This window comes from Leptodactylus fuscus, chromosome 7 (genome assembly GCF_031893055.1).
Source record: "Leptodactylus fuscus isolate aLepFus1 chromosome 7, aLepFus1.hap2, whole genome shotgun sequence".
In the NCBI taxonomy this organism is placed as follows: Eukaryota; Metazoa; Chordata; class Amphibia; order Anura; family Leptodactylidae; genus Leptodactylus; species Leptodactylus fuscus.
Window position 1 is genome coordinate 60,312,904 of NC_134271.1, and position 14,598 is coordinate 60,327,501.

Sequence of the window (14,598 nt, forward strand, 5' to 3'; positions counted from 1 at the left end):
GTGTGCGCGTCCCCTTATGCGTTCCAGCGGTCAGCGGCGCGCGTTCTTGTGCGTTCCAGGCATCGGGGGCGCGCAATGAGCGTCTCTCTCGGGGCACACAGGTGTGTTATTGTGTCGGGGGCGCGCTTTCGGGTCTGAGTTTCGGTTCCGGCTGTTTCTTTACCTGCGCTAAGACGTTTACAAGAGAACTTGGGTGAGTAAAGGAATAAATGCGGGACTAATATGATAGTGAGAGGCTGCAGAAGACTTCTGAGTACTCGGCTCCTTGTAAGGAGTCACTGGGGAGTGATGGGGCTTGGCAGGGCTAAGTAATGCAAGTGTTCCTGGAATGCTTATTGGTTACAAAGAGAATTATTCTGACTTTATTCAACTATTAGAAGACACTTTATACACAGAATGATCATTGATGACCTTGTAGAATGAAAAATGTATTTAGTCTGTGGTCACTATGGATGTGATTGTAGTGATTCGCATAATATGAAGACGCACCATGTGAACTGCACACCATTGTATAAGAGGAAGTACTGTGGCTTCTCCTGCAATTCCTTATCATTGCTCAGACCTCTGCTTGCTGTCAGTATGGAACCATTTTTGTGTACATGAAAAGGATTACCACTCTGATCATGCACTGGATGGAGACCTGCAGCTCTGTCATTCGTACATATTGCACTGTTCGTAAATGCGACAGCTTTACCACTGGACGTGGAAGGCATAAAAACACTAGTTGCAACAAATACAAGGTTTACTTTTTTGCAATCACTATCCGGTGTAAATGAAATAATACGTATGCCCCAATCTTTTCAGGCTCTGGATGTTTTCATTCACTGCATCCAGCAGAGATCTTGTAAATGTTTTATTGTACAGTGGTTAAAGGGGGTCGGTCAGTGGTAATTTGGTTATAACCAAATCCTAGCTCCTTGTAGAGGTGATTCTACAGTTTCCAGATATGCCTCTGTTTATTCAAGTTTGGATCTGACAGTAAATAGGGAGGGTAAGAGGTAGCACATGGCCCTATAATAGTGAAATATTGTCGTGTTCACTATTATATCCGGATTACAGAACATAGAGGAGTAAATTTATGTATTGCACTCTTGTCTTAAAAACTGGCCAGACTGGCAGAGGGACTGAGAGATTTAGAGGCTGTAGCCTCTTTATAAATCTGACTGCCATCTTTGCGCCAGAATGGAAATCTTCACCAGTTAGGAACTGGCGTAGATTTCCATTGTAAATCATGCTAGAAAACTGGTGTGAGTTTTAATAAATCTGTCAGACCGAGTTGCAGACGCTATTGACCTCCCTGATCCTCACACGGGTGAGGGACGGATTAGGGCTTGAGGCGCACGTTTAGCACAAGAAAGGGCCCTGCGCCAAACATGCGCCTCAATCTCTCTATGCCAGGAAATTGGTATAGAGGTAATGATGAATTCCCCCCACAGGCTTGGAGATCATTGTATTCAGTGGACTCCCAGTGCGTATACTCCATGGTCATGCTGACTGCAGACACACATATTAAAAAAAATTAGTTTTTTTTAATACATGTACCGTATGTGAACTCCACTATAGTGCGAAAGAGCAGAGAGCTGCTGCAGTTAGCTTTAGGGAACTGAGAAGAGATTTCCAATGGAGTGACGGGTTTGTATACAATGGATCCATAATTTTTGTGAATTTTAATCAGGTGTTCTCATGGTTCCTTCTGTTTCTTTGTGTGTTTTCCCTTATAGGAGAACACAACAATTCAGAGGTATTTGCTATATTCTGGCTGCAAACAAGGACTGTGGAGTTAATAGGTTAAACCTCTGACAATGACTCCTTCATAAATGTCTCACAGCCTTGGTCAGTCTGAAGCAGTAAAAATCCTCAAACGTGTTCTTCTGTGAGATTTGTTATTCACCCTAAATTTGAAATAAGAGCCTTGTAATTCCTACTGAAGAGGCTGAGTGGTCATATGTCCATCTAAATCTGAAGGTATGGCGCCTGGAAGAGCGATTGTGGATTTCCCTGTTCATTGGGTTATCATTAGAGATGAGCGAGTAGTATTCGATCGAATACCTCCCCTGCATAGTTATTGGTGTACTCGGGCGAATACCATGCGGTAAACATTCGATTCCCCTCCCAACTTCCCTTTTTTACACCAATAACTATGCAGGGGAGGTATTCGATCGAATACTACTCGCTCATCTCTAGTTATCAACCTTCTAGTAAAATGGCCATCTGGGATTAGAAGAAGCAAGTCTGCTTTTTTATGTTTCGTTAAACCACATCATTGTAGCCCTCTAGTTGTGTATAACATTGCAGCTCTGTTCCATTCACTTTAATAACACCTATAAATGTATTAGGTATTCAATTGTAAATCTGAAATGATTTTCGTACATCAGTTTTAAGAAAGTTTTTCATAGTCTGAAGCGCATATAATTCCTTTCTTTCAGGTCCAAAAATGGGAGATCCTGGTCCCTATACCGGTGATGGGGAAAGCCGACCATCAAGGAAACAAAATTACGAGCAGCGCAGGCATCATAACAACACTCGAAGCACTCATTCTGATGTTCAGAATGGATATAACAACGAGAGGATTCCTAATAAGAGACACCATGAGCGTAGTCAGAATCAGCCTCAAGAAAGAGATGAGTATGATCGAGATAGGAAGCAAAGCAGGCAGCGGGAAGACAAGAGTCACCCCCATTATCAAAATCGGGAGAAGCACTACAGAGACAAGGAGCAGAATAGAAGTAGGGATGAGTATAAACAGAGGGAGAAGGACTATGATGGTAGAGGACACAGCAGATATGAAGCAGATAGGAGTCGGAGTCGTTATGAGGAAACAGAGAGTTATTACAAAGGGAGCAATCCCAGCACATATGGGGACAGAGACAGCCACTACAAAGAGAAAAGCCACAACCGCTTTGATGAACGAGAAATGCACCAAGAACGCTACTTGCAAAGTGTAGATCGACATGGACTCTCCTCAAGCAAAACAGAGGCAGAACGTTACTACCCATCTGAGAGGTGAGTGCAGAAGTCAAAAGAACCCTGAAGTCTCCCACTACTAGGGGTTGTATTATAGTAGTTACATTCTTGCACACTGTGGCAATATATAGTACTTATATTGTATATGGAGAGAAATATTGTAGCAGTTCTGCAGGTTCATGAAGGGTATGGTGTATGTGACAGCTGGATATCAGCAAATTGTGGAGGGGGTTCTCTGGTTCTTCCAGTGTGTCACTAAGGTAAGAACTGCACTCAACAGGCATTCATAGCACAGCAAATTAAAGGGGTGGTCTAGGATTAGTTATAAACTCCTACACTAATCTAAACACCCTCCCCTGCCTTCTTTCTAAATTACATAATTCAGCAAAAATGTATAGTTACCCATATCCCTGGGGCGCTCATGTGACCACCCCAGGAACGTATTCTGATTGTCCAGTGACGATCCGGTATCCGGAAACGGGGATCACTACTAATCTACCTACATCCCCTATAATACTTACTTCACCTCCTTCCAGACTTCCTCCTGTGGAGAACGGCTCCTTCTCCTTCTGTGACGTCTGCTCAAGCCTGCGCAAGAGAGACGGAGTTTTAGATTTGAGCTGTAGCTGACACTCCATCTCTATTGCGCAAGTGTGGGAGCCCGAAGGAGCCACCCACACCTGCTCAGTATCGATGGAGTGAAGGCTACAGAACAGTGCTGGGAATGCTGCATAGACGCTGGCAGAATCAAAGAAGAGGAGGAGCTGTTCTCTGCAGAAGGAAATCTGGACAGCAAGGAGATAGGTAAATATAATGGGGTAAGAGGGTGGGCTGAGTTAGTTGGGAAGGGCTAGTAGTGGGCGGGATAGCTAGGGAGACAGGGAGGGGGTGTTAGAGATGGTGGGGGGAGGAGTGCGAGAGCCTACAACTACCAGAATGCATTGCTTTAGCTAAGACAGAAGGAAGCGACACCTGATAAACAAATGCAGAAGATGCCAGGAGCACTCGGAGAAACCCAGAAATCACTCAAAACCTTTTTTTAAAGAAAGATTTTTTTTTGCCCAGAAAACCCCTCTTAAGTTCTTATGTGTAAGTTCCTCTCTTCTCTTGTCTTGATGTTTTGAATTATATGTTTTAATTTTTTAAAATTTTCCCAGTTATATTCCGCTCTATAAAGATTTTATTATATGCCACAAATGCTGATGGGAAAATACATATATATTTATATAATGCTTTGCATTTGTATCGCATTTGTGCCTTATTTATGTAGTACTCTTTCTGCTTTATCCTTATTTCCACAATGTGCACTTTAAAAATTGGTGAAACTGAACCTTATTACAATTTACATAATAGGTCGTATCCTCCAAATGGTCCTGAGATGTATGACATGGAATATTATGAAGCAGAGTCAGACGGTGGGATATTGGATTGTCACAAATGCAGATATTTATGCACTGGACGTGGTGAGTTACCTATAGTATAGCACTATGTACAACAGGCGGGTCTTTATTCATGGATACAAACTTTAACACATTTCATCCTGGGTTATTTTTATTATTTTATTTTATTTTTTTTAATTCTGAAAAGGTATGAAGAGCCTTGCAGTCATCTTGCGTATAGTATTGTGTAGCTCTGTAAACGCTTTAATTTATCTTTTATTACATTGTATCTTATATTTCAGTCACAGAAAGTCTTAGCATATCATATGGTCTAGCGGACAAAGTCAGAACTGCAGGATTTTTAGGAGTTTTTAATTTTAGATAACTTGGAAACCTTTTAAAAACCTTACCAAAAATTATTTAAAAACATGTTTAACATAAAACCTAATTAAAAAAAAAAAAAAAATAGGTTGCACTGCAGCCTTGCAGCGCTCTAGTCCTGGGTTCAAATCCTGCCAAGGACAACATCTGCAAAGAGTTTGTATGTTCTCTCCGTGTTTGCATGGATTTCCTCCCATTCTAAAAAGACATACTGATAGGGGAAAGTGCCCTATATGGGGTTCACAATCTACATAAAAAAGGAAGGAAAAAAAAGTAATTTTCTGGCGACACATTGCCTTTAGTAAAAATGTAAAATCCAGCGCTGGAAGTACAATTATATAACACTTAATTAATCTTTAATAGTCCATAATAGAAACAGGACCCAAACAATATTGGTCCATTCAATAAATAAGAAGGAGCAGAAAAATGTGTTAAAAAGAATTCATAAAGACAAACGTACAAAAACATTAGTGCTACATTCAGACAGGCAGGAGCCTACGCGTTTCGAAGCCCATGGCTTCTTACTCATAGCATGTTTGAAACAGCTAAAGCACCACAAATATATAACATACACGTTTATGCTTAATTAAGTACGGACCGCCCACCGGCGTCATTAACCCTTTGTATATAAACAAAAACAGAACAAGGTTTATGAAAAACACAAAATAAAGACAGAAATATACAATGTAAACTCATCATAAAGAAATGACACAAAGGAAGAAAGAGCATAAGTGTAGAATCAAACAGTCACGGAAAGACAATCCATCTATAAGGATTAGTCATGGCAAATAAATAGTTTATACGACCGTATGTAGCGCTTTGTAAGACAATTTGCTTTGTTGCATTCTGGTACACTCGGAAAACTACATTGGAAATAGTACATCTTAGACTTTGAAACACAGCAGAGCTTGCACTGTATAAACATTATTGGACCATCACTAGTCAGCTGTAATGTCATGCAGCCTTGGAGCTAATAGGAGACCAAAACAACTTTGAATGCAGATCTGGATGTGAATGGAGCATATGAGATAATGTAACTGAATGACATTCATTAGATGTATCTGTAAAATGATGAGTGGCGTTCTCCCTTAGTGCCGCTCATGTATCCAGGTAAAATTATATAACTCATGCACCCTTGCCCTCTAGACTCAGAATCACTTGTGTGTAGGATCTAATAAGGTTTGGATACCTTCCCAGAAACCAGAACATGAGTACTCCGTCATTTTAAAGTGGCTTTTCCTGTTCTTCAAGCAGAGTTGAGAAAGTCTTACAAAGTAAGAAAATAACTAAATCCTCCCGGCCCCTGCACCGCGGCTACTTGCATTCTTCCTTCGACATTGTTCTCCTAATAAAAACAGCGGAAATTTCCAACAGCGAGGATACAGCTTCATTCTTATTTGTGTGGAACTGAATTCCTTGTACTTCCCAAGTAAGCCCTGCTGATCTCATTGTCATGTAGGGACATAATGCACAAGCTCCTCCAGATAAATGTAACTGCTTATTACACGCCTGATATCACATAATGATATTGTGGCCCTTCTGAGTACAAAATCTTTGTCATAGTTACAAGAAGTATATTATGTCTGCTGTATACGCTTGTGGGGGATGAGTTGTGGCAGGGGATATATAGGTAAGAATTTTCATGTCAAATTCAGTAGTGTATCCTATGCAGCTTTCTATGCTCCATATACATCCGTCACTGCAAAAAAAAAAAAAAAAAAATATATATATATATATATATATATATATATACTACAGTATATGGTATTGTTTTTGTTTGGTTGATTTATGACACTGTATTCTTTCCTACAAAGTCTACCATTACGTTTGGGCACTAGCACTAGGAGAGTTTTTTTTTTTGACTCATGAGAACTGCGGAAGGTCTTGTTGGGTCAGCAATTCATGTGATCTCATTCTGTTCGTATAACTGATCCACTTGCTACAATACAGGCTGCCTGTACACATCATATCTAAGAGTAAAACTGCCCTTGTTAAAGAATTCAGTCACATTGTAACTTTTTTCAATGTGAACAAAGCCTTAGGCTTCCTGCAAATGGGTAAATATAGGCTGGAAAATCTGGTTTGTACAGTCAGGAGACCTGAACTCCAAGCATCATAGTGATCTGTGATCATAGGAGTCCCAATAGCAACTCTATGCTCACATACTATAGTACAGGACAGCCATTGAGAGGCAGAGACTCCTAGCCTCATAGATTACTATCATGCATGGAATCCAGGTTGATCGATGCGTTTGCCCAACATTTAGGCTGTGTAATATGAGCTTTAAAGCGTAACTAAACTTTGGATTTTCTGGCATCATTTGTACCATTTTGTAACATATTTCATTAATTAATTTTGTCTCCTTTCTGTGAAATCCTGCTTGTCTTTCCTGGGCTTGTGTGCGTAATAAATAGCAAGTACCTAAACACTAAGATTGCAGTTCCACCTGTATTATAGTCAGAGATATCATCTGTTGAAAACACAGTTGGGATTGGGATATTTATTTTCAAATTTCTCCAAACATGACAGTGTTTTCCACCAGTGATATCTCTGGAAATAATAGGGGTAGGCAATCTGAGTCATGTCGTCTCCTCTTTTACATGCTAAATCTGGTTATATTTGTAGGGAAACTGTTAGGGCTAGTTCACAAGGCCCTTTCTTCAGGCGGATTCTGCGACTGATTCAGCCGCGGTGTCCACCTCACGAGACCACCCTTTGGACTAGGCCCATTCATTTGATCCCATTCAATCCAGAGCAGAAAGCCACAACGGGATGCCGGTGCCCTGCACTGGCATCCTGTTGCAGCAGCCGCGACGGAATGTGTTCACGCAGACCCCTGTGTGAACTAGCCCTTAAAGGCTAAAACCCCAGGTAGCGAGCCACAGCCAAAGAATGCTGCGGAAAAGATTGTGGCCGAAGCATGCCACGTTTCTTCACAGAAAGCCTACAGAGTTTTCCACTGTGGATTTTCTGCCCCCATTATACCTGTATAGAAAACTCCAGCATTTCTGCAGGTATAATTGACATGCTGTGATTTGCAAAAATGCAGGGGGGTTGGAAAATGCAGTTTTTCCACTGCAGATTTTTTTTCTGCAATATGTGGATAGGATTAGCCAGAATCCCATCTACTTTGCAAGCTACGTTATTTGCCATGGCCAAAACCCTGCAATTTTGCAACGTGAGGCCCCTGCCTAAGACAGTTCGGAGAATTGTGGCCAAGTATATGAGAATGGCATGTGACTACTGCTTCCAGTATGCAAATGTCTTCATAGTTGTCTATTGACGCACACCATCTTATCTATCTGTTTTTGTTGTTTTCTTTCTCAGCGGAATCTGAAGTCAGCGGACTTTTTATAGTTCATTGATCGCTGCTAGTTCCAGGACTTTGCACCTTGCACATTCAATCTCAGCTTATTGCATGGTCTTTGGTATTTTTATTTGCATGTTAACACTCCCAATTATAAACTGTGAAATGGGAGAAAATATCATCCTAACCAAGATAAGACAAGACCTTTTGCATTTATATTGGTGTTTCTCAACCTGTGACTCTCCAGCTGTTGTTCAGCTAGAATTTCAGTTCTGCCCCAATAGTTGCTTGTTATCAGTGCTAAGTTGTAGTTTCGCAGTTTTGGATGTATCTGATTGGTTGTCACCAATTTTTCCTCAATGTGGCTGCAGTCATAGCTCCTACAGTGGTTTTTCACCCAACTTTTCTGAGATGTGGGGTTATTTCTGGGGAAGCTTGACACTATCATAGCTGAAATTACAATTTCTAAAGTGGGTGTCACCCAGTTCTGCTTTTGGTCCTTAAAGGAGGTTTTCCCATCTCAGTGTTTCAGCAGTTTGCCTGCTGTCTCTTCTCACTTTCTGTATTTTTCCCCCTACCCTCCCTCTTGCTGAATGGACCTGAGAAGGATCACGATTCATATGTAAATCAGATAATATGCAGATGCTTCTAGAGAACAGACTTGGTGTTATCTGTGTGTTTACATAAAGAGATAACAGGCTCGGCTTTATCAGCAAACTGCAATTAGCTGAATGGATTGGCCTGTAGCTGTAAAAGAGGTGTGACTAAAAGGTTATGTCCAAAGTTTTTTTTTCAGTTCTAGTTGTTCTTTAAAAGGGACTGTGTATGTATAGTATATGTTTGTTCAGCTCCCCCCTGGCCCTAAAGGTGCCTTCACACGGAGTTACGCACCGTGCATTTTGTCCATTTTACACGTGTAAAATGTAGTAAGCCATTGAGTTCAATGGCTTATGCGTGTCTTTTTGCATGCGCAAAAAGACGCGCGTTAAAAAAAAAAAAGCCATTGAACTCAATGGCTAACTACATTTTACATGTGTATTTTTACATGTGTAAATGAACAAAATGAGCAGAGCGTGTACAGAATAAATGGAGCGTAAACTCCGTGTGAAGGGGCTCTTGCGTTGCATTATGGTAACAAAAGCTCTTCAGCTAAGGCCCCATGTTACAGAAATGCAGCTTTTCTTGTTGCAGATTTTGTTGTGGTTTTTGAGTCAAAGCCGGGAGTGGATTGAGGAAAATGTAGGAGTATAAAGTATTTCCTATATATTTCCCATTCCTACTGTAGCCATTTTTGGCTTTGGCTCAAAAAACCGCAACAAAAGTTTCCGCAACATGTTGCCTCAGCCTTAAAAGGGATTTTCCACTGAAACATCTTCATACAAAACATGACAGATGGTTATTGCCATGGATTACACCTTGCTCTCACTTTATTGCTGCTAGACAACCCTGTTGTAAAGTAATGGGCATTGTGCCCACAGCAACCAAATTGTCAGACAAACCTAGCGTGGCAATGATACCAGGCCACTCCCTGTCTCAGTCTGCAGAATTGATCAGATTTGTAAACATACATTTTGTGGCAGAACCTCTTTGTTGTCTTAATTTTTGTTATTCCTCCCCAATCTAATGTGTCCTTGTCTGCTCTCCATCTTTTCAGCTTGCTGTCAGCTTGTGGAAGTTCTGCTCAACATGCTAATCCTGATATGCTGCTCGGTGTCCTACAACTCCACAGGGGGTTACACTGGGATCACTAATCTGGGAGGAATATATTATTACCAGTATGGGGGGGCCTACAATGGCTTCAGTGGTGCAGATGGACAGAAGGCTCAGGAATTAGATGTCCAGTTTTACAATCTAAAACTTCCTACAGTCACTGCCTCTATGGCCTTTGGGGGTGCCCTTATGGCATTCAGTTGCCTTATGGTTCTTCTTGGTGTTCTCCGGGTCCCATGGCATTGGCCAATATGGCTGCTGGTGGAGTGTGTGTTAGACATTGCCATTGCTGTGGGCTACATGCCAGCTCTTTATTTCTACTTCAGGCACCTACAAGATGCTTACAACTCTCAGGTTTGCAAAGACCGTGAGACATTGTATAGCAGTAAAGGTTACCAAGGCTTTAGCTGTGCCTTACATGGGGCTGACATTGCCGCCGCCCTCTTTGCTTGCATGGCCATTATAGCATTCTTTATGAGTGCTTTTCTTGCTGTTAAGGGTTTCCGAACCGTCCGCCACCAGAAAAAGAAGCCCACTACCACCCTGGAATTCTAGTCTGTGTCCCCATGAATGAAGCCCCCTTGCCCACATTTTGTAAATAAATGTACATGGTATAACGTGTATTTTGTAGTTTTGGTTTTAAAAATTTGTACAAAATAAAAAATTTAATTCTAAAACTTGCTTACCAAGTTATTAAAATGTATGTTCAAAATGGTGGTATAAAAGATTTCTCAGTTCAGTGCTCTTTTTGCACACTTGTGGTTCAGATAAGCAAGCTGCCATTTTGGATTATAGGAGGGCTGGCGTATATTGGTGGCCTTATTATTTGCAAACAGCATTTACAGAAACATGTATACCTCCGTCATTTTGGAATGATCCCAGTAAGTTGTTTGAATATCATGACCCATGAGTATGGCTCATGGCTGGGAGAAGTATGGCTCAAAATATGCAAAAGAAAAATGTCATTTTCCATGTACTACAGTTGACCAAGAACAATATCAAGTATTTTTGATTTTGGGGCAACACAGAGGCTCAGTAGTTAGCACTGCAGCCTTGCTGCACTGGAGTTCTGGGTTCAAATCCCACCAGGAACAGTATCTACAAGGAGTTTGTATGTCCTCCCCATGTTTGCGTGGATTTCCTCCCATTCTACAAAGACATACTGATAGGGAAAAAAAAAAAAGTATATTGTGATCCCTATATGAGGCTCACAATCTACATTTAAAAATATATATATATATATATATATATATATATACAGTCCTATGAAAAAGTTTGGGCACCCCTATTAATCTTAATCATTTTTTGTTCTAAATATTTTGGTGTTTGCAACAGCCATTTCAGTTTGATATATCTAATAACTGATGGACACAGTAATATTTCAGGATTGAAATGAGGTTTATTGTACTAACAGAAAATGTGCAATATGCATTAAACCAAAATTTGACCGGTGCAAAAGTATGGGCACCCTTATCATTTTATTGATTTGAATTCCCCTAACTACTTTTTACTGACTTACTGAAGCACAAAATTGGTTTTATAACCTCAGTGAGCTTTGAACTTCATAGCCAGATGTATCCAATCATAAGAAAAGGTATTTAAGGTGGCCAATTGCAAGTTGATCTCCTATTTGAATCTCCTCTGAAGAGTGGCATCATGGGCTACTCAAAACAACTCTCAAATGATCTGAAAACAAAGATTGTTCAACATAGTTGTTCAGGGGAAGGATACAAAAAGTTGTCTCAGAGATTTAACCTGTCAGTTTCCACTGTGAGGAACATAGTAAGGAAATGGAAGACCACAGGGACAGTTCTTGTTAAGCCCAGAAGTGGCAGGCCAAGAAAAATATCAGAAAGGCAGAGAAGAAGAATGGTGAGAACAGTCAAGGACAATCCACAGACCACCTCCAAAGAGCTGCAGCATCATCTTGCTGCAGATGGTGTCACTGTGCATCGGTCAACTATACAGCGCACTTTGCACAAATAGAAGCTGTATGGGAGAGTGATGAGAAAGAAGCCGTTTCTGCACGTACGCCACAAATAGAGTTGCCTGAGGTATGAAAAAGCACATTTGGACAAGGCAGCTTCATTTTGGAAACAAAAATTGAGTTGTTTGGTTATTAAAAAAGGTGTTATGCATGGCGTCCAAAAAGAAACAGCATTCCAAGAAAAACACATGCTACCCACTGTAAAATTTGGTGGAGGTTCCATCATGCTTTGGGGCTGTGTGGCCAATGCCGGCATCGGGAATCTTGTTAAAGTTGAGAGTCGCATGGATTCCACTCAGTATCAGCAGATTCTTGAGAATAATGTTCAAGAATCAGTGACGAAGTTGAAGTTACGCCGGGGATGGATATTTCAGCAAGACAATGATCCAAAACACCGCTCCAAATCCTCAGGCATTCATGCAGAGGAACAATTACAATGTTCTGGAATGGCCATCCCAGTCCCCAGACCTGAATATCATTGAACATCTGTGGGATGATTTGAAGCGGGCTGTCTATGCTCGGCGACCATCTAACTTAACTGAACTTGAATTGTTTGTCCAAAATACCTTTATCCAGGATCCAGGAACTGATTAAAAGCTACAGGAAGCGACTAGAGGCTGTTATCTTTGCAAAAGGAGGATCTACTAAATATTAATGTCACATTTCTGTTGAGGTGCCCATACTTTTGCACCGGTCAAATTTTGGTTTAATGCATATTGCACATTTTCTGTTAGTACAATAAACCTCATTTCAATCCTGAAATATTACTGTGTCCATCAGTTATTAGATATATCAAACTGAAATGGCTGTTATAAACACCAAAATATTTAGAACAAAAAATGATTAAGATTAATAGGGGTGCCCAAACTTTTTCATAGGACTGTATATATATAATTTGAGTTTAGATTATATACTCTTTAAAGGGAAAGTCCACCTTCTCAACCAATTCTGTTTTTCGGTGCATGTAAATTATAATAAGACAGTTTGCAAATTGCCTTAAATCAACGACCACCTCCTGTGTTGTGTCTCTTGATCCATCCATCTATAGTATGTCATTTTGGCAACAGACTGCAAAATAATCCCTGTGTAGTCTGATCCTACAAGCATACTACCATCTAAAATATGTGTGGTTTTTTTTTTTTTTTACAAACATACATTAACTAGGTTAGCAGAGTTGTGTGCAGAAAACAAATTTCACATTTAGAAAATTTTGGAAATTTTTATTTTCCCCATTTTAATTAATTGGAGCAATACATTAAAAATATGGTCTTGCAGTTTGACCTTTTCCTTTAAGGATTTGTAGTATTGAGGACGTCTGCTTTCCGCCTACAGTCATTGGAACCTCATGGATCAAAGCTGCTTATGCATATAAAATGATCATTATTTCACAAAATTTTACTAACTACGAATCAAATTCTTTTCTCAGCCAAGCTCTTTGCCCTTTTGTGGTGTTTTTTTGGTGAAAGACAAGGAAAGTGGGTTTTCAGACTCTTCTCTTTCTTATCTAGGTGTTCTACAGCTATTGGAGGTGATCCTCAACGTTCTGGTTCTGATTTGTGTAGTCGCCTCCCATTTTTCTCTCTCCGGATTCAGTGCTGGCATGGCAAGTGGTGGCTTTGGAGGTGGTTACTACCCCTTTGAGGGTCAAGAGTTGCAGGAGGTGCGTCAATTGGACCAGGAATTCACACTACTGCGGGCTCCATTGATATACGGAGGCCTGACAGTATGTTTGCTGACAGGGACCTTGACACTTGCCATCCTGGCTCATGGATCCAGACATCTACTGGATCTGTCTAACAAATGGCTTCTGACTGAGGCTGCTTTCAGCACAGTGGCGTCGCTGGGTTATATTGCTGCTGTGGGGGTATTTCTACATTTTGCTCTCCAAATAAATTCCACCGACGTGTGCAAGAGGAGAGAGAGGTTATATGCCAGAAATGGACTCACATGGATGAACTGTAATTTGGCCGGAACGGATGGTGGAGCAGCAACCTTTGCCATCTTGCTAATCATATTATATGCTGTCAGTGTTGCGTTAGCTGCTCGGGCATACAAGGAAAAGAAGGCTCTACAGCAGTTATCTAACATACAACCATGAACCTTATATCACCAATTGTCACTCTGCACACCAAAGTATTAAAATGCATTCTACTACTCTGAACTATACCTCATATAGAAATACTTTTATAAGAAAATACTTACTGTGGGGGGGGAAATATATGTGCTCTTTAAAGGACCATTCCATCAATATTTCAGATTATTCTCTATACTACAGTAAAGGGTAGAGACATTTAAAGGGTGTCACTCCCATCATGTCAAAGAACAATTTCGATTTTTTTTCCCCCACTACATAATGCACTTTAAGTGAACTACTAAGCATAGTCTGGAAGAGAAGTGACAACTGCTCCAAGTACATTTCTGTCACTTCTTGAGAACATTTCCCTTTTGCACTTTGAAACAATTTATGTTTACTAAATAATATAATAGTACTTAATATGTACAAGAATATAACTACTATAACACTGTCCCCTATGTACAAGAATATAACTACTATAATACTGCCTCCTATGGGCATGACTATAACTACTATAACACTACTTCTATGGGCATGACTATAACTACTATAATACTGTCCCCTATGTGCATGACTATAACTACTATAATACTGTCCCCTATGTACAAGAATATAACTACTATAATACTGCCTCCTATGGGCATGAATATAACTACTATAACACTGCCTCCTATGGGCATGACTATAACTACTATAATACTGTCCCCTATGTACAAGAATATAACTACTATAATACTGCCTCCTATGGGCATGAATATAACTACTATAACACTGCCTCCTATGGGCATGACTATAA

General features: G+C 40.4%; 1 protein-coding gene across 2 annotated transcripts; it reads left to right on the forward strand.

Annotated features, from left to right (window-relative positions):
- Positions 1-127: 127 nt before the first annotated feature.
- Positions 128-13,889, forward strand: MARVELD3 (MARVEL domain containing 3). 2 transcript variants are annotated; one of them, XM_075280606.1, is made up of 4 exons: positions 128-193; positions 2,427-3,003; positions 4,318-4,427; positions 13,237-13,889. In XM_075280606.1, the coding sequence occupies exons 2-4, from the start codon at positions 2,435-2,437 to the stop codon at positions 13,824-13,826; spliced, it is 1,269 nt and encodes a 422-aa protein (XP_075136707.1). In that variant the 5' UTR covers positions 128-193; positions 2,427-2,434; the 3' UTR covers positions 13,827-13,889. The 2 variants fall into 2 exon arrangements, with proteins under 2 accessions (XP_075136707.1, XP_075136706.1); XM_075280605.1 differs by lacking the exon at positions 13,237-13,889 and adding an exon at positions 9,686-10,342.
- Positions 13,890-14,598: the final 709 nt, after the last annotated feature.